The following is a 21,954-nucleotide window of genomic DNA, read 5'->3' on the forward strand; positions in this document are numbered from 1 at the left end:
ATTTTTGGACTACCGATTAAAAATGAGTTGATTCGCATTTAAGCGTTTCTGGATATTCTACCCTAAGGGATGAAATACACACCAATGTGGTATACAAAGAGGTATTACATTAACGTAACATTTTCAGTTAATTTGTAAATATATTCATATTCTACGCGGGCAAAGCCGCGGTTAACAGCTAGTAACATAATAAACACGTAACAGCAATAATCTTTTGCCAACCCTGACGATTTGCATGCATGTGTATATTTTTATTTTTCGCCACTTATCAGAATAAAGTTATGCTCTTAAACATTAATGTACACGCAATGCAACTTGCATTTTATCCAATTACCTATAATGTTAATAATAAATAACATCAAAGATAGATCGCTTATATTGGTTATGAAATGGCCTATTTTATAAATCAGAGATGGTCGATATCGTGTTTTTGTGTCTTTTATTATTCTGGCTTTTTTATCCTTGATAGTTATATTTTCTGGTTGAAAAACCTAGGGCTTCGCAAAAAAAAACGATGTTAATTTTTTTCTATGATTGATTCCCGATGTAGGGGTAATAGTTATAGTAAAGTTTAATTTCGTTATGTAGTTACAGTTCTCCCTACAGATAGGAATAGATTGAAATATAAGGTGTTTTTAGCAGCGTCAACAATTTTAAAAATAGTTTAAATAAATGATATCACAAATACAAGTTTTTTGAACATTAAAAACATTGAATGAAAGTCCTAAATATTTTTTCATGTATTCTGCCATCTAGGGGCTTAAATCGTAAGTATAATCCAAGCTCAGCTAAAATTATGAACAACAGTTACATACTGAGTTGTTCATGTAGTTTTCAAATAAGTAACTAGATGGCGCTGAAAGCACACAACTTTTTTGTTTTTCTTAAGGAAAATTGCAGTGCAAACGATGACAGTTTATCAACTCATTGTTATAAAATGTATAATCTGTAAATCATATAATATATACAAAATGCCATAAAACATTTACTTATATAAAAAACCAGAAGTAGGTATGCATATGATTTTATTTTACACATTATATTATGAAATTATTTTTTATATATTTTATAATCTTGATATTATAAGTGCGAACGTTTGTTTTTGGAATAACGATTTTTGTTATTTAGATCAGACATGGTCAGATACTAGATAAACTTCACATATAAATCGATTAAACTCATTTTATATATTATACTTTTAAAATTACTCTAAAAAGTATCGTACACCGAGTATACAATTAAAAAAAAAAATAACAGAGCATGTTTAGACGTTTATAAAATGACAATGTAAAATTTATTTGATAGTATAGACATGGTATTACTTCTTGTAAATTATCTTTCAGGTTTGAGCTCATAAATCACTTTAGTACCATCAAATTCCTAGTCAGATCTAGAACTCGTAGTTGACGGATAGATGGATGACTGGATAGATTGATCTCCGCTCTAAATAGCCGGGGCATAAACGACCGTCTAACCACCAGTCAAGCTGAAAATAAGATAAAATGGAGCTTGAAACTGAGGCTTACAATCCGCTGTATGACTAAATTCCGCTTAGAATATTCAAAATAGCTTTATTTAAACCTAAGTGAAAAAGGCATAAAGAAATTGGAAATGGTCAATTATTGTAGTTGTTAAATCCTAATACAAGGATTATATTGCACAGCAGTCAAATTTGACAATAAGCTCTTGAAATATAAGCTTGGACGCTAAGATACTTTTAGGTATTTAACGTTTCTTTATGACTGACATTATTCGAACATAATTTCTTTTCTCTCGTCACCGACAATCGATGCAAAGATTTTGTTTTTGTTGTAATCATGGAATAAGATTTGTAGATAATTTTTTCTTTTCATAGGACTACGTGGTAACAGATAACATCTGTAGCGAAGAGCAAGGATTCACGCATGTGTTGTTGACAGCTTTGACAGAAATCCCGTTCCAGACTCAGTACGCGTCCACGCCACCATTAATCCTACATTCACATTGCTCAGACCATCCGTCAACCGACACGCGACTAGAATTATTATCACACTGTAGCGTAACTTAATTATATAATATTTTGCTAGGAGAACTACAATAACATTTTTATTATTAATTCGACCACATTAATATTGGTATTTCTAAGCACTAGAAAATAATTTATTGAGCGCCTGATAGAAAATAATGGCAATATTTTGTTAAAATAAAATTGTTTATTTTATATATATATTACAAAGTCAAAGATCACAATTTATCTATTTCAATCAATAGTTTTATATTACAAGATATTTCAATAATAAGACAGAAGACCTGGGGTATGCTGTAATAATAAATAAGGGCCTTTGGATAGACATTTTGTCAGTGAATAAAACTTATCGTTCGATCTTTTAAGATAGTGTATAATGTATAAATTTTAATAACAAATTAAATGTGTAATATAATATGAATATTATAGTAGACATAAGCAGATATTTTTAAAATAATTCTGAATCCGGGTAGCTAGTATACTAGCTAATTATACTATAATTAAAATGATAATAATAATTATATGGTTATTAGAAAACCGACGTATTTTAATTAATGAGCGGAAATTTAGCTTGACGTCACATGATTGATTTTATTATACTTATTTTTCTATTTAGTAATTAAACTTTATTTACATAAAATATATTAACATTAAAGGTTACTAACAAATTAAAAATAGTTCATGAACGCGTGGAATGGTGGCAAGAATGCTAGCAGCATTTCGCCTTTGAATCGCAATTCCGATCCTCTAGACAAAAAATGAACCAGCCCTCCTGTTACTAGTGGAGGCAATGAGGCGAGGTGTTATACTTTTAATGAAAGTTTTTGCACTACTACTCCAAGTTCCTAGCAAATGGGACAAAGGCATAATTTGGAATAAGAGACGAATGCTTGGATCGTTTGTTCGCTTTAGCTTTTACCCCGGAGGCTCTTTTAACATGTTTATAATATAACTCATTAATAATTATACAATACGAAGATACCTCAGAGTAAAGTACTAATAAGGCGATAACATCTTGTTAATATCTTGTTTTACGATTAAACGCCTCGTTTTTTTAATAATAACAATGAAATCGATCTTCTGCTTCTATTAGAATTCTGTTTTCAAACGTGACTTAATATTCGCGTTTATAATGGTTTTCAATTTTGGTTAAAATAAAAAAATAGTTAGTTTTTGTTGTAATTGTGCAACCTCGTCTGGGTTGGTGCCACACTTACAAGCTATTAATATTTTGATAACACTACAGCCGACATTGCAAAATGTAAATAGCTTCAAAATATTTCGGTACAAAAGACTTTTAAACAGAAAAGACGAGAAAGTAGCGTTCATTTCATTCGACTCTAGTATTTAAGTTCTTTGTATTTTTCCTATTGTATGTATTTTTCTTAGTTGATAGCGGATCTAATGAGTGTGTGAAACGAAACAGGTGTTTCCCTTATGCTGTTCTATTAAACCAGGAGATCTTTGTTATAAATTATTTTTACGCTGTAGAAATTTTGTAGAACAAAGACTTAAATGTTTTCAAAGAATACGGTTATATCGTTTATTTGATATAAGAAAAATTTACAAGAGAGAGTTCACTTCATTTGTATAGAATTATAGATAGTATATTAGAAATGTTTTTACCTTTAGTTGGAAACAAAGTCATTTCTTTTACCTATAAGCACCTCTACAATAAGCATTAATTTTTACGAAATAAATAATATCCGGTATCTAAGCTGCCGAATAGCCCACCTGATGATAGTTGTCCACTGGTTATAGACATTGGCTTTGACCATATTGCGCATGGTGGACAATGATAATACACCACATATATGGTAGATGAGATAAGATCCTGTGCTTATAATAGCTCACCATCAGTACCATCGCTCAGAGACATTGGTATTGTAAGAAATAATACCTATTCCACGCGTTTATTACACAGCTATTACACGCGGAAACCGGAATAGGTATAACAATACGAAGCGTTCCTGTTTGGGGGTACCATATGTGATGGTACCTACTCAGAAAGACTTGGACAACGAGTCAGACGAGCCTTCAAAAATCTTCACAATCAAATTATCTCGATAAAATTTTAGTCATAATAAGAAGTACAAATTTATGTATAACCCATGAGCATTAAAACTTCGCTCATTATGAAAATTACCAGTAGAAAATGGAGTTTCAAAGTAAATACTATACCGATACACCAATTTTCAGCGATTAGGTCGATCAGGACCACAATATTATTACGTGACTCGCTCCCTAAATGGATAGGCAGGCAATCTCTATAAAGAGGTATTTTGGGATCCTAATTTACACCCCCTTCCGTAATATTCGGCATCTCGGTTATGAAGGTCCGGTCGCTGTACCCTCTTAGTTTCTGGGACGTTGGTATGTAAGATATTATACTGTTAAATCCAAATGTATGGGAATAGAAGATGTTATAAGGGTTTCTATTGGAAACGTTTTGCATTTGGTATTCTTACATTTCCCTGTTTAACATAGAGAAGTATAAAATATACGTACGTCCTTTAGGCTAAAGCATTTCTTTTTATTTAATTTCAGAACGTAACATTTTAGAAATAAATTTATAAGTTGTCTTACCAACACTGTTTTATGTTATCCATAGAATTAATGTTTTGGTATTCAGGAAAATTGCTGTGATAAGGTAAGGAACAAATATTTTTGCGTTTTTTTTTCTGAGCGGATATTATGTGTTTTATCTAATTGCCATTGCAGCAAATTAAAGCTGATATAACATGACTTGATACATTCACAATATAAGTCTACAATTAATGTATACCTCCTCATTCACAATACAAACACATCGCTCTATAAGATGTAGTTACTTAATAAAGTTTTAAATGACTGACTGACATTACAGCCTGAGCCGTTGGGTCTAACAGAATGAAATTTTGCACAGGAATGCTTTATGGAACGTGGGCGAGCACTAAATTCGTTCAGCAAAAAAAGAGCTATCCTATCTATTTATAAACTTGGAGCTCGAGACTCACTTCGGATGTTTTTAATAAAGTTTGTATGCTTGTTATATTTATTTTTATATTGCTCTTATAAAATATATAATTGCATGTCAAAAAACATTTATGAATAAGGGATAATACTCAACACGAGTTTATATTCATGTTAGAAATCAGTTGCTAGGTTGAAGATCTAACAATCCAAGATGGTGAAATTAAGGATGAAAGTTTGATCAGAATTTTGCATTTTTTTTAATGTTAGAATTATGAACAACGGTGATTAGTTCGTTGACGAGTAAAATACAACTATTTAAGCATATTGAAAATTCGTCACTTCAGTGCTTAAAATTGAGGATGAAAGTATGTACGAAGGTTATAAGTTAGAAATATAGAAGAGTCCTAGGAGTTTATAAATATTGTTATTATTCAATCTGAGACGGGAGAGATATCGAGGGTTGAGATCTTCACAAGCTTTAAATAACTACGAGCTTATAATTTATCTCGTGTTCGGCTGTGTATAAAAATGTGTTCTTTACATGGTGGTAGCGCTTTGTGCAAACAATCGTTGTGTTCCGGTTTGAAGGGTGAGTGAGCCAGTGTAGCTATAGGCAAAAGGGACATAACATCATAGTTCCCAATGTTGGTGGCGTATTGACGAAGTAAGGAATGGTTGATATTTCTAACAGCGCCAATGTCTATGGACGGTGGTGACTATTTAACATCAGGTAGCCAAAAAAAATAAAAAATATTTTTTGCTAATAGTGGATGAAATTCTGCTACACTTGTAATATCCACCAACTAGACGTGAAGCAGAGTTTTCGAATGAGCTCCAAATCTACTACTATGTATAAAGTAAAAAGTATATAATATTTAAACTGTTTTTTTTTTTAAATTGAAATGTATATTCGGAAATTTCAATTTTATCCATACTTATATTATAAATGCGAAAGTAACTCTGTCTGTCCGTCTGTTTCGCTTTCACGCCAAAACTACTGGACCGATTAAAATGAAATTTGGTACACAAATAGTCTAGAGCCTGAGAAAGGACATAGGCTACTTTTTAATGGAAAAAGCTGCTGTAAAGGGATGAAAAGGGGGATGAAAGGTTGTAAGTTGTTGAAAGTATTAGCATTTATACAACTAGGAGCATAAAACTTATATTTTAGGCTGTACACTTATAAACTAATATATCATGACACCAAATAAGGAGGGAATTTTGGAAATTCTACCCCTAAAGGGGTGAAATAGGGGTTGAACGTTTGTATGAAAGTCCGCAATTTTTTAAGTCGGAATCATAATACTTTATTTTTAGGATACTCATTAAAAATGAGTACATAAATATTTAAGCTTGTCTTCATAATGCATATTCTACTCCTAAGGGGGTGAAATAAGGGATGCAAGTATGTATGAAAGTCCGTAATTTTTTAAGTTCGAAACATGAAACTAAATTTTTTTGATACTGATTAAAAATGACTAGATATTTATTTCAGCGTTTCTAGATAATCTACCACTAAGGGAGTGAAATAAGGGTTGAAAGTTTTATAGAAGTTCGTCATTTTTTAAGTTAAAAACATGAAACTTTATTTTTGAGATACTGAATAAAAATGATTAAATACGTATTTAAGCATTTCTGCATATTCAACCTATAAGGGGTTTAATAAGGGTTGTCATTTTTTATATAGGTTAGTCTGGAAGTCCGTCATTTTTGAAGTTAGAAGCATGAAATTTTATTTTTGGACTACCGATTAAAAATGACTTCATTCGCATTTAAGCGTTTCTGGATATTTTACACCTAAGGAGGGAAATTGGGTTAACATGCTGTATACAGGTTAGTCTGGAAGTCCGTCATTTTGAAGGTAGAAGCAGGAAACTTTATTATTGGGCTACTGATTCAAAATGAGTAGATACGTATTTAAGCGTTTCTTGATATTTTACGCCTAAAGGGAAAAATAGGTGTTGACATTTCGCATACAGGTTAGTTTGGAAGTCCGTCATTTTGAAGTTAGAAGCAGGAATCTTTATTTTTTGGCTACTGATTAAAAATGAATTGATACGTATTTAAGAGTTTCTGAATATTATACCCTAAGGGCTGTATTTCAGCCCTTAGGGTATAATACCACACCAATGTGGTATACAAAGAGGTATTTCATTAACGTAATATTTTAAGTTAATTTGTAAATATATTCATATTCTACGCGGGCAAAGCCGTGGGTAACAGCTAGTATCAATATATTTATATATTTTTAAATGAAAAATGAATAATAATTCAGTGAAAGATTAATATTCTATTCCAGCTCGGTTCTATTTCTTGCTCACAGCATGTTTATTATTATTTGCAAGCGTGGGCAATAACGAAATGGCGCGACCTTTTAGGCAAATCGTTATTTTACTTCAAAATTTCGAATGTTACGTATAACTTTGATATTTTCCTCTATACCGAAGTTTAACAGCCTTGCCCTTTAATTCTTATTTAATGATATGATTTGTTATAAATTAGTTATACTATAAACAACTAGTGTAAAGAATTCTATATCTGATGTAATATATGGTATTGTATTTAAGCTTCTTTAAGTTACCCATTGATGGACAAAGGTGTCCTCTTGAAAAAGATACCTTGGACCATATTGCACCACGCTCGTCACGGTAGCATGCGCAGCGATCCCGTGGCGCCCGCCGAAAGACGGAGAGGGTACCGCTGGTTTTTTAGTGGGTAAACCCGGCGTACCTGGGCGCACTCGGCGTCCAGGGCTCCGGGGAGTCCCACACACCCCCCTACCTTCCATCATGTGGGGGAAGCGCGTAAGGCGTTTTTCCAGCGAGAAAAAAAAAAAAAATATTGCACCACGCTGCTCAAATTCGGTTTGGGTTACTTGTGGTTGATTTTGATTTTCGCAGGTATGCTCATAATGATTCCCTTTACCGCCAAGTACAAGAAGTAAATATCAGATTTTATGTACACTAGACCATCTTAGTCTTAATAGATTTAGACAACATAGTGTAAATATTGACTTACTTTAGTAAAATTAAAAAGAAGAAGTATTTGAAAACATTATGAGGTAACTCTGAAAGGTATACATTATAATACATTTTATTAGATTATCTTAAACAAATTCTAGATAAAACCTCAGCTTTACAGCTTAGACGTTGTGATTGTCAAGCAAAATCCTTTTGTATGTTTGTGCAAGTTTTTGTGAGACGTGTCCTCACTGGGTACATCTTCCTGCGGTTTGGCAGTAGCGTCACGTACGACGGGACTTCTAATGTACATGGTCTCCTTTGGTATTTTCTGTTTTTTATTCGTACTTCGTTCTGTTTTCTCATTTTCTCTGAATTTGACGAGAATTTATTTAAGTTTGTATATTACATATTAGTGGTGTTTATATTCGCAACTATTATTTTATTATATTCGCATTCCACATGCGGGACTTCAAAACCAATATTAAATTATACGTGATTCGAGTAGACTCTGATAAGCATTTTTAAGCATAACTTGCATGTGTCTAATTTCAATTAAATTCTGCCACATGTGTACCCACCAACCCGCTTTGGAGCATCTGGAATAAGCTTCAAAACCTTGTCAAGTCAATAATCAAATTTAAAATGTGTAAAACTGCGACATGCACCTACTTATATAATAATGTTCTATACTAGAATCTTCATATTCTTCAGCTTCTCTTTTTGTTTCTATTTTAAAATTAGAAACAAAATATCTTCACATTTATTAATGTTTATGTTACTACTTGTGTGTGTTGACAAATAAATAAAGTTTAACTTATACTGAGGGTAATTAAGGTTTAATATCTGGAATATGTGTAGCATGAGCGATTGAACTTTTTTAGCTTATATTGATGAGAAAAGTTGCAGGACGGCGATAGCTCAGCGGCAAAAAAAGGCTTCGCTTTTTAGTCTCTGAGGTATTGCAAGTGCACTAGAGCTGTATCGCCCCTTGAAAGCTGGGAAAAATCTTTTGGCTGATAGAAGACTTTTATATTGCTCGTTATTTAAAGCAGTTTTTAACTGAGAACATTTGTTAATAAAGGTGATGAAGTCCTCTCGACTAATTTCGGCAATATCCATCAAGAGAGATCTGCGCAGGACATATGAAAGTGCACAATTGCGTGCACAAATAAAGGTACATCCTCTATTCTCTTATTCTAAAATCCAGTAAATTCGATACGTCCGGAAAGAGTTCACGTGCAGGACCATCGACTGTACGCGATTCCCGAGGCACGTGCGTATAAAAACAAAAAGTGTTTTTTTAAAGTCCAAATTATTTCTAATTTTTTTTACTAGAGGCTTGAACCACTGACTACGACATCTTTGGCCATGTAGATAAAATGTTGACACATAGTTACTTTCCTCGTAACCTTGGGCTTTGGAGCATCGTGCTGGAGTAGTTACTTAACTAATTTTTCTCTTCAAGAAGAATTCTTGATGAGGAGAAAAGGCCCGTTATTCTACTTTAATAATTGTGAAGAAATAAGTAAGTTATATTGATAAAACACACTGTTATTGCAGATTTTGTGTTTAATATAATCTTATAAGTTCATATATGCCAGTAAATAGAATATATGGAATATTACCAATTTTCAAAGTACCACTGAGTTTAGTAGTCGTTTTTTGTTTCAGGGAATCTGCTTCTGTCGAATATTAAAGGTAAATTTGTGAGTGCATCAGAATATCATTCCGGTCAATTTCAAACCCAAAACCTGTGGGTAGATACTTGTCCAACTGTCACGCAACGCGTCGGGTCGAGGTTAATACATATGTTTCTTTCGATAAATTGAGTTGGATTATAAATATCAACTTGTAAAATATAATACGCAACGGTGAACTGTAATAACATGTGCCGTTGTAAGGCGTGTTCGGAGCACGTGCGCGATTTTAAGAACTGTTCGCGTGACTCTTTACCTTACGACATCAACAATCCTTATAGAGCCTATTTGTAAATTAAACAATAATTTGACGAGATATCATTGCTTGAACAATATATGATATTCATAATGGACTTGGGATAAAATGGCGTTTCGATACTCGAAAGAATGAACTTTGGATGTAAAATTAGTGAAGTGAAGTTTATATAAGCAGTTAATTAGAATAGTGTTGTTTTATAAACAAATGTATGTATATTAATAAAGATTTTTTTGTATTGCACAATATATCGCTCAGCTATAAACTAATTGTATAGACATATATTGTATGACATTTGCTCGATGTTTGTTTTTACTTTACTATTAAATAGATGTATTTGAACGACTTTATCTATAAATGATTAATAATTTTATAACTTTGTCACATTCTATCAAATTGATCAAACGTGATATGTTAATTTCCTTCTAACCATAAACCTCGATTCGTCAAATCGTCACGTGTAATCTGAATTACATAACGTAATATATATGTGCATATACATTGACAGACGGAGCGGATATTGAGATGTGGCTCCGGATATTAACATTCGTACATAGCTTACATGTAATAAATGTGTCATTTACTTGTAATGCGGTTATATTAAGATATTATTATCGATATCATTTGAATATTATTTGTATATATATATATCTTGGTATATAGGATAGAGATTAAAAGAATTTGACACCGCTTTGATGACAATGAACCAAACAAAATAAACCTACATATATATATGTATGTACTTTTGTTTTATTGGAGAAGTTATTTTATTCCTACTATCCAAAGCTGTAACTCACTAGATTCGCTGCAATACATTAAATTCTATAACAATTCGCTATCTCAATATATTATAAACGTAGGATATCATCTTTAGAGTTTTAGTAATATTAAATATTCCTAATATATATATGTAAAAACTTCTGTTATTTAATTTAGTGAGCGTTTATATAATACCTTTTATTAGAATATGTAAAAGATTTTTACATAATCAATAAGATTAGTGCAGTCGTGGTGTAATTTGTCGAGTCTTATAAAATGACGTTTTTTTGCATTATTTCTAAGAAGTTTTAAAAGAGTTGTTTTATCTATGGTAAAGCTTTTTATGATTAATTCACTCAGTCTTTACCAAGCCGCCCTGGGTGAATCGCCACTCCAATCCAATCGGTGAATCCACTCACCGCTTCTACCATTGGGTGATTCCTACAATAATAATTGAAAATATATTCCAGCGTAAAAAAAATAATTAAAGTTGTTTTCAATGGTCACATAAGTTTTATTTAAATATAATATATATATATATATATATATATATATATATATATATATAATAATTAATAAACTATATTTCGGTACATAGTAGAGCGTGTTTTAGTATCGATAACCGGTATAAGAAAATAAAGTGACAATCTTCCCCGTTTTTTTTAAATAAAAACTTTTCAAGAAAAGGAAAAATTTTTTTCAACCTAATATGTAATTATTAAAAATATTTTTATTACACGTCAAGAATATTACTCAGATAAATACGCCTGCCTATAATGTGTCCGCTTCGAGCGTGATTCGGATTATAGATAGCTGATAATAAACTGAATTTTGAGAATATGTGAAGTTGAAGAATGACTGATAACGATGTTTGACGTGTCTTCCTCGGAGACCTCATTTTGTTGATTTATGGCGCCACGAACCACTGGATGTAAATCCTATTAGTCAGTTAGTAGCTCAGTAGCTGAATTAATATACTTGGATTTGAAAATGATGTATTCGATTTAACAATTTGCACACACAAATATTTGTATACGTTAACTAGCTTCTATTAAATGATTTGTATATATAACAATGATAATATACCACATTATAGTATATCTGACAAAAAAATATATACTTACATATATATTTAATATACACATTTTTTATTATAAAATATAAAAACCAAATCGAAAACGATTATTTCAAAGATCTAAAAAAGAAACAATGGACATTTAATGAAAAAAAAAATATTTAAAAATAGAATAAATATCTATCCTTAACGTAACTTTAATTACTGCAGAAAGATATGTCATGATAATGTGAGAAGAAAACGCGCCTAGAATATACTTCAAAGTAATATAATATGATCAGTATTTATTAATAATAATTTTATAAATAAAGAATAATAACAATGAAGCTATATCTTGGTGTTTATAGTCCTATTTCCAGCGAATACGACGCAGTAACGTTACCGTGTCCGCGTTATTAAACTTAATAGCAAAGAGAAGACATAAGGTACAATATTCAAATGGCAAGTTTACGTTCTCTCGGTAACGAAGCGAATGAAACTGTCCACCCTTTGAATAAACCGTGAAAAAGGCTCAGGGCCTATTAACGGAGTGACAATCTTGTACGGTTTCCTCGTCTGAATGATAATATTTTTCTTTTATTTCCAACAGTCTACGCTTCCTCACTAATTAGATTACGCCACTCAATTGTGCAGACGGTTATTATTTTTTAACCCGCCTTATGAAAATGTATGAACAGTTAAGTCGTGGAAGTGACTAGACCTATTCAATTTGAATGGAATACGTTTTCATTTATTTGAAAAGATATGTCCTTTTGTATTCTTATTTACTTTCCTGTTAACATATAAACATTTACTAAATACGTGGTTTATACTTAATACTGTCATTTATGGTATTATTTGTATTTACTATTATAATTATACCCGTTTTCATGTCTTTTTGCAAGCCCGCCTGGGTAGGTACTACCAGATATTCTACCGTGAAATAGTAATAATCATTATTGTTGTGTTCCAGCTTGAATAGTGAGTGAGCCAGTGTAATTACAAGCATAACATCTTAGTTTCTAAGGTTGGTGGCGCATTGACGACATACAGAATGGTTAATGTTTCTTACCCATTCTTAGCCATTCTTAGCCATTTTCTATGGGCGGTGGTGACCTCATACCATCGGGCTCATTCGCTCGTTCGCCTACATACATTTATCATAAAAAAAGCTGTTCTGCGGTACTGCTCCGCCCCTGTTGCTCGTAGCGTGATCTACTGCATAAAGATATTTTCAAATCGTTTTCGTAGATCCTTGGTTTAGTGCGATCAACGGAAAAACCATAAAACAACCTCTTCAGCTTTATTTATATTCGTTTAGACCAGTGATTCCCAAAGTGGTCCATGTGGACCCCCAGGGGTCCACGGGAGACTTGCTGGGGGTCTACGTAGGCGTGAATAAAAAATGGGGGTCCATAAGATGGTAATGGGGGTCCACGAAAATTTATCTGCTTTTGATAGTAAACAGCAAAAATGTAAGCATATTTTTTCCTACCTACATTGTTTTAAGTACCTAACTAAGCAGATAATATTTTAATAAGGCAAGCGACTGTTACTTGCCTATTCGATATTACGTACAATTTCGTGTACAGACTTGCAAAGCGCTATCCGCCCGACAATGCTTAATGCTTGTTCAGACATGAACTTGATCATCACTATAAATACTTGATGCCAAAGGTACCTACCTTTTTTTTTTTCTTGATCAGTTTCAGAGAATCACTAACAAATTCATAGATTTTAATTGCTGAAATACTCGTAGGGTTACTAAGAATAGAATTAAAAGCACCAATATTAAACAAATTTAAATTTAATTGATATTTTAGTAGTAGTGAGGGTTTTCCTGCTTGGCCTATGGGCCGAGCTGGGTACGGGCCTCAGGGTGCCTCCTAACCCGGGCATGTCCTCAGCGGTAGCACGCAGCTACCGCGTCATGATATTCTGACCCGATGGGTCAGGGTCCAATGGATCCGATGTTGGTAGGTGTCTAGTCCGCGTGGGGGTCAAATCCGAGTGGTTGTCATATCCGGTGGTTGCGTCGTCCTATTGTTGCCCCAAACCGTCTTCGTCGAAGCCTGCGTCGGGGCAGGTGGTCGGCGATAGCAGGAGCTCACGAGGTTGAGGACGCCCGTCAGGTGGTCTTGCGTGTAATGGGGCAATACCGTGGAGGTGTCTGCACGCACTGTTGTCCGCTCTTGCGAACATGCGTGCGACATGGTGGACGAACTCCTCCACGGTGGGCGTCCTGGTGTCTTTGTGAATGACGTCATTCCCGACGTACCTCGGAGCTCCAACTATGAGACGCAGGCATCGGTTCTGCTGGATCTGTATCCTCTGTCTCTGGCTCGCCAAGCATAGGGCGAACCAGGCGGGGGCCGCATACGTCAAACGCGAGCGGACGTAGGCACCGTAGATCCTCCGTTTTATTCTTCAGTGGGAGGCGGGATGTGAAGAGGTTGTGCAACTTCGACCGGGCCGCCGCAGCATGGTTCACAGCCCGATTAACGGTGGGAACCATTTGCAGCGACCGGTCGATGTGACACCCCAAGTAGCAAACTGAGGTCTGCCACTCTACGTCCTGGCCTCGGAGGGTGAGTTGACGCATGGGACTTCTGGCTCCGACAAGCAGAGCGGCCGTCTTCCCGACGTTGATAGCCATCCTCCATTTATCGAGCCACTCCGGAAGCTTATCCAATATTTCATATCATATTTTAGTGTTTCTCTCAAACTGTGGTTACGGACACAATCATGCCAATAGGTGGTCCAGGAGAAAAATAAGTTTGGGAACTACTGGTTTAGACAATAGTGTTATAATGTTATTCACTTTCTATTTACAAATGAAAGTAATAATTACCATAAAGTTATGATTATTAATATACATTTTTGTATAAGCTTTCTAAAGATAATATCTAACATAACATTTATTAAAATAAAAATAACTAGCTTGATATACCTCTAAAACTATTGATATAAATAGCAAAGTCTAAATGAAAAATTTTACGAACAATAAATGTTTAAATTTGTATTTTATATGTTTTGATAAAAAAATAATATGAATTCAAGTCGCTAGTGACTTTTTCCAAACCTTATTCAAATCAAATGAGGTTACTATCTATAAAAATAGAAATGAATAACATGTTGTTATTTGCATTATTATTGCAGTTTATGTCTATATGTTTGTTATATGCAAAAACTCCTTATTACAATGTTATTAAACTTCATATTATTTTAATTTATAGTTTAGGCATTATAGTATGTTAATATGTTGCATATTTTTTGAGACATAGCTGCCAACGCTGTCGGAGAGTTAATTGTCGGTCCAGGCGTTTTCGTAGCGAACGCTGCCAAAACTATAACAGATACACAAAAACTTTATATGAGGGATTTGTGTATCTCTAAGCCGACTATAAAAGAAATCGTACTTAACTCACATTAACTATTTCTATGCTTAAAAAAGGGAAAAAATAACGTTGTTTAATTTAATTGTCAATCCTTATAAAAATAAATATGTAAATTTTAAACATTATTTACAAATTACTGCTTTGTAAAATTCGTGCAAAAATACGCAGGGCGTGTTGTAACGACGCGTTAGTATGGTACCTACAGGCGAATAGAGCGTATCAATGTTTATATCTCATTGGTTATAAAATAGCACGGGATCAAATCCTTATTTTATCCTTGCGCGTCGGAAGTCGGTACGTGTGAAGTGCTTTTAGCACACACACGTTCCCTAATAGGAGAGAATGGGACACTATTTTATATAATATAGTATGTATATAAGATCTTTTCTGTAGCCTCTAACCCAATTACAAAAGGCTGGTATATTTATCACTAATTACAAACACCATAAATCACCAGTAGCCGTAATGACGAGAAAGGGTTCCAATAAGTCCACCGGACAATCCTCGGGTGGGTAAAATATTTTCTTTTTATTGCTGTCCTTACGCGGCCAATTACAACTCCAATTATGATAATTTGAAGGTGGCTTGTGTAACTCGATTAACAATCTGTTATACGGGCAAGATTATGATTTAGAAAGAAACATTTTATATATTTTTTTTTATAGATTAATGTTTAAGCTTACTTTAATATTTTTATTTTTACTTATGACAATGTGGTAGGTATTAATTGGACGTTATTTGAGTGATCACCTCTACCTTTAGACATCACACACTGTCATGTAGTGTTTGGTAGTAGAATATTTGTCGAATGGTTGGCAACTCATTGGGCACCCACAAAGCCCTACCATAAGTGATCCTTGATTATATTACAAGTAATAAGACCCGTAGGTACGAAACCCGCGCCTTAACCACTGTGGAATTCAGTTTGTTACAAAAATCCAATGCCTCGTGCAATTTTAACGTTTAGGTCATTTTAATATAATAATGGGTCGGAATCACGCAGTCATTAATTATTTTACCACCTGAAATCATTCATTTTGTGTAGTTATTTTCCGGTATGAAGGGTGAGTCAGCCGGCTTAAACACAACAGAAGTATAATCGGCGGTGTGAACCGTGCACGTTCGAGTGGGCCAGACCAAAATTTAAAGTCCCTGTCGGTGGACCTCCATTAAAATTTTGACGTAATTTTTTAGAATAGTATAGAGTAGATAACAAATAAATCTTATCAGGAAGCAGCAGTCTGGAGTGGTAAAAAATTGTTTCCGATTTTTCGAAGTTATATATGTCTTGTTTTCAATCAACACTGGGCCGGCCAGAACTGCTGATATGTTTATTTATTATAATCGGTTAAAAAAAAAAACAATTATAATGGGTCAAATATTTTAAAAAACGAAGACAACTTCTTATTAACATCCCTGCCCCTATTTAAATAAATTTAGGGGTCAATTGTCAAAAACGTTAATATCACGTTATGTTTAAATATCTGCTCAAATACTTACCTAAATAAATGAAGTAACACATAACTACATATCTTCAAACATTAAAATAACTTAATTTATTGATATTTGTCCATTCCATATTTAATGCCCAATTATAATAATTCTAGAAAAGCTTGTCATTATGATGAATATTAAATTTCAGGTGGCCCATTTGTCTTTTTTAAAATTAAATTTTATATAAATAATTAATCAGTCTTGTATTATTATAAAAAAATATATTCTCGAATGCGAAGTCTTGCTAAGAAATAATGTATGCAGCTGTAAAATCGTATTCAGATTCATCCGCTGCCTACCATGCGTAAAACAGAGACGGAAAATAGATGGCAACGTACGTGGCAATTTAACTTTAAAGGATTACATATTACGCCGTTGTAGCGAAAGCAGATTATTTTGTAAAGCTGGCTCACACAATGAAGTACAAATTAGTGCCGCAAACTTATCTATGAAATTCGTATTATTTTCGGTAAGTAGCGCCATACGTGCAAACAACCTCTATCAGAACACGTAGAGCATTAATTCTGCGGAAACTGTATTCTATTACGTGAAGTAAATGTAATTTGTATTTTAACGTAAAATGAACTTTATGAAATAATTATGTATACTTATATATTTAGTAATAAATATTTAATAATTAATGTACTTTGTATGTAATGTGTGTGTATTATTATATGTAGGATATATAAATTAAAAACAATTTTTTTTATTGAATATTATAATACAAATGAAAATTATATATTTGTGACTGTACTTAAAATATTTTTTCATATTAAAAAAAAAAAAACAATATTTTTAATAGTTTAAATTTTAGGTTTTCTCTAAGTGAAGCGTGACAATGTTTTATTTCAGTATATATATTTAATATCATCTAAACAGATGCCCTTTAAGTATTTATTTAAAATAATAATGTATATTTATGTAAATGTAACTCTTTTACTCTTCATTTAATTTAAATTGCCTGCGCATTACCTTAGAGGTTTTACGTCAAAATATTATAAATGTCGGCAGCATATTGCTCTATACCCATTCTAGAGATTCAGCAATAGAAAAATTGTCTCTGGATTGGTACAATAACACTTTTTTAAAAGAAATATTTTTTTATTCAGATAGACGTAATAAATAATATCTAAGCATTAGCTTTTAATGTTGTTTTGTTATAGGCTCTTTACAGAGCAAAAACTTTAGTTTTTGTTTTTATATACAATCTATTACAGTAAATAAACATAATAAACAAACAAATATAAATAAACATTGTTTTGATAACATAAACTTTCCTTCAAATACGTCCCTTACAACTTATCTGAACAAAGTTATTTTGTAACATTAGAACAACACGATGTGACACAATAAAGCGAATCCTGCTCCTGCCCGATTTTTATAAGAAGATTTACGTAACAACACTCAAAACCTTCACCCTTTATTAAATAATTTGAAAGGTTGCCATAATTACAATCAAATATAATACTCTGTATATGACGCATTTCTATGTAACCGTCGTGTGGAGAAGGCTTGGAGTCCGCCATACAAAGAGAATGATGGTAGAATTTTTACAGAGGTTATATATGTAAATAAATCAAACATAGAATTTGTTTTAACACATAATTTGATTTATCTTATATAAAATTTAATTTATATGTTAACTTAGTAGTGCTCGTCTTGATTTGAAACCAAGACTTTCGGTTACGAGACATGTGTTCTATCTACGATGTCTAAGTAATTAATTTTAGTTGGCGAATAAATTGTAAAAAAAACTTTTTCCAATTTCGAATCTATGGTAACGATGTGCAGCAGTGGGATCTTTGGAAGTTCTTGCAGTTATTAAACCATACTTATATAGATAACTATGCATATAAATATAAAAAAAATACATTTAATTTCATTTAAATAAGTAAATTAATCTTCTCCGTTTACTATATTAAAATATATAACCGAATTTTAAGGATAAATAAAAACACAAAAATGACTTCCAGTTGATTTCGCTTTCCCTATAATATTTTCGAACTAAGAGCAGTTGAATTGAAAACACACCAACATTTTTTGAACTAGCTAGCTTGTGTGAATGGATTTGAAGAAGTTACCTTTCAAAGATCCAATAATCGTTTCTATAAATATATCGATTTAAGCACTCGTTGTTATCATATAATCGTTTCGTATGCAAAAAGTCATCTTAAATATTTTATTTTCCTCTGAAATATGACGTCATTTTGACGTTGATTTTAATAAGTTGCAATCAAATACAGATTTAGCACAATTATACATATCGATTTGCTGTTAAAGTTTTGACGTCATATGTTAAGAATATGAAATTCGCGCTTGTTACGTCAATAGTCTAACTTTTCCGAAACGCGAGATTGTATCTTATGGTATAAGTTATATATATATTATCCAGTATAGAAATCCTCATTTATTGGTATAGAAGATCAAAGTACTCTTTTTTTTATAGAATAGTAGCAATGCCCCAAAATTAATTACGGAATTACTTATATTCCTATTTACGACTCAGGATCGATCCTGCGACTTTTAACATCGCTTGGTTTATAGTCCGTAAACCAATGCGCTATTAACGCTTCGAAAGCGTTAGCTAAGCATTTATTTATACTTATAATTAAATGTATTATAATGAAAGTGTAAAGTCACGAAATTATAAAGTAATCGTCATATATTACTTGAGATTGCAGAATGCCCATGCATTTTTTATCTTGAATTTCAAACATCTTCGTCACGATCACGAATGAAATGAAATTTTCTTTGTCTACGCTTCACCTGCATTCTCTAAGGTAATTTAAGTTACGTGTGATATTTGAACGGTACTTGACATTCTATCAAAGTTACGACAGTTTCGGTGGATGTGCTCGTAGTTACATCAGCGCTATGAATTAAGCACACACAAATGTTTGCCCAATAAATGGGCCTTAAGAGGTTTGATAGCGCTCACCTGAGGGGTTTTTGACTGGATTTTTTTATAAGATAATATTTTAGTTAGACATAGGGCTTTGATCAGGTCTTTTTGGGTTCGAACCATGCACTCATTAATTATACCGCCTTAAGTCAATTATTTTATGTAGTTGTTTTCCGGTATGAAGGGTGAGTGAGGCAGAGTAAATACAACAGATAAGATGTTAAATATATTAACCGTGTGGACCGAGCACTTTCGTGTGGGTCAAGCCTAAGTTTAAATAATTATTAGCCTAGTTCCTGTGGGAGGCCCTGGGACAAAAACGAAATGAAGGCTTTCCAGTTAACAACTTAATAATAAGAAATTGAAAATATGAAGAATTTCATTTTTTTTTCTGTTTGATAGTACGGACGTTATTTTTCTTATATACTTGTGGAGGCCCTAGGGCCATAGAGGCCGATACCCTCTCATAAATAATTCTCAACCGTCAAAAAATTGTAATCTGTATTTTGTGTAGTTTGTGTGCTCAGTTTTAAATATTGAGTGAGCCATTGCTATTACAGGCACAAGATATATAACATCTTAATACTATGGTTAGGTTATGTTTTACACCACAGTGCATTGTGGTGTAAAAAGTAGTTTATATATTTGGAGTGTCGATGTGTATTGTTAGAGTGTATGAGTGACGGCCATCATAAATGCTACAATCAGTCAATCAAAGTAATTAAATAATACTGTACACAATTAAATATTACTTTATCTGTTATGGACACGTTTGATATGTTAAAAATCGAAATGCGAAGTTCTGCTGACAATAGAAGACTAATCTTACATGAGAACGGTATGTATTGACATGCCATTTTTCACTTCGACATAACGAAATGTCAGATCCATTGTAGACCTTTATCATTGTCAATAAAATGTATAAATCTGAGATAAATCAAGTTAAGGTAAAATAAGCAATTTTCCCGTGATAATATTGTGTATAACGACTTGATTTGTATTCTTTTATTGATCACTTTTAATTGTTGGTACTTACAATGCTAACAACAGTCTAAGCTATGCTTTAATCTTAACAAAAGTCTTTATTTATTTATTGATACGTAAATCAATTATTTTTATAAATTTATGATTAACTAAAATCAATATAAAAACTTAATATACTTGTATTAAACTTATAAACGAAAGAGAACTTCATTTTGTATTGACAAGGTATACTGATGAATGATTTTTGATTTCGGAGGACTGCACTTCTTTCTATTTAAATTTTTTCGATCCCGTTCAGTGTCATAAATCACGTAAGGAAAAACAATATAGATATATCAACGAATCTCACATGAACGAAAGTAAAAGTGAAATAAATATGTAAAAAAAAATTGCAGAAATTTGGCACTTTAAGAGGATATCATAGTTAAATTATATATTATAGTATATTTATAATAAAGCTCTTTTGCCTTTTAACTTCTAAGATATGAAATAAAACTATTAATGATGCGTTTATAATTCACGTAAAGGATCGTATACGATATATCTTCAAATTTGAATGGATTATAAAATTCTTAATATAAAATAATTTCGAAATCAATCAGAAAGAAGTTTATGTTGGTATAATTCAAAATCAAAAGAAAAAAATAATTATAATGATAAGAATACAGATTAAAATTGAAATGATTTATAGACAAGAATACGAAATTCATGTCTGCCACGTCAGTAAATAATAATTTTATATTATTATTACATACTAAAATCTTCTCCGAATCGCGATTAATCTTCTGGAATAAGTTTATGTATATTGGTTGATTAGTTCTTTCAGTCACGCATCACATAAATATATTTTTATCAAACTAAAGAAGATATATGTACCTGATAGTTTATGATCAAACAGTGATAAGCATTTTTTAAATCTTTACTTAATGCAGAATTCTGTGATGTACGCTAGTGAATAGTTTTATAAATCAGAAAAAAATCTCCTTTTTTTGTTTGTGGTTTATCAATAAATATAATGAAAATTCGAGTACAAAAAATAAGATTATTATAGCATTAACAGGTCATGCGCAAGCGATCCTGGGACGCCCCCCGATGAGACGGAGTGGTTACTATTTAATGGGTATTCCGGTGCACGCGGCGCAGGTTCCCCCCATTTAATGTGGGGGACGCGTAAATGCATTTATTCAGCGAAAAAAAAAGAAAAGCATCGACATACAAATTCGACCGAGCATTAGTTAAAGTTAAGTATTCACTTCTTTGATATTTTTATGTAACAAAATAATTTCAGTGTTTTTCAAATATTTATCTATTTATCTTTATCAACAAGGACTTAACAAAATTAAGAAAGTAGAATAATAAAAAATGATAATGTAAGGAAAGATTAATTATTAACAAAATTTTTTATTGATTATAAAATATATTTTATTCTTAGTAACAATTCTTGAACAACATTAAAATCTCGTGTATGCACATTAATAATATCATTA

The 21,954-nt window shown here is 32.3% G+C and overlaps 1 protein-coding gene across 1 annotated transcript; it reads right to left on the bottom strand.

Moving 5' to 3' along the window:
- Nucleotides 1-13,729: 13,729 nt before the first annotated feature.
- LOC135193589 (uncharacterized) lies at nt 13,730-14,345 on the bottom strand. Its single transcript, XM_064216679.1, has 2 exons — nt 14,158-14,345; nt 13,730-14,114 (listed from the first exon to the last, which is right to left on the bottom strand). Exons 1-2 carry the CDS (start codon nt 14,343-14,345, stop codon nt 13,730-13,732), a joined length of 573 nt encoding a protein of 190 aa, XP_064072749.1.
- Between the last annotated feature and the right edge of the window lie 7,609 nt (nt 14,346-21,954).

This window comes from Vanessa tameamea, chromosome 13 (assembly GCF_037043105.1).
Source record: "Vanessa tameamea isolate UH-Manoa-2023 chromosome 13, ilVanTame1 primary haplotype, whole genome shotgun sequence".
NCBI lineage: Eukaryota > Metazoa > Arthropoda > Insecta > Lepidoptera > Nymphalidae > Vanessa > Vanessa tameamea.

What these genes read in the sequence shown, in the direction of transcription:
- LOC135193589 (XM_064216679.1), bottom strand. Translation starts at nt 14,345, where the DNA reads ATGGCTATCAACGTCGGGAAGACGGCCGCTCTGCTTGTCGGAGCCAGA. An exon ending in AACCATGCTGCGGCGGCCCG is followed by an intron (nt 14,115 to 14,157) that starts GTCGAAGTTGCA and finishes CTCCCACTGAAG; the next exon opens with AATAAAACGGAGGATCTACG.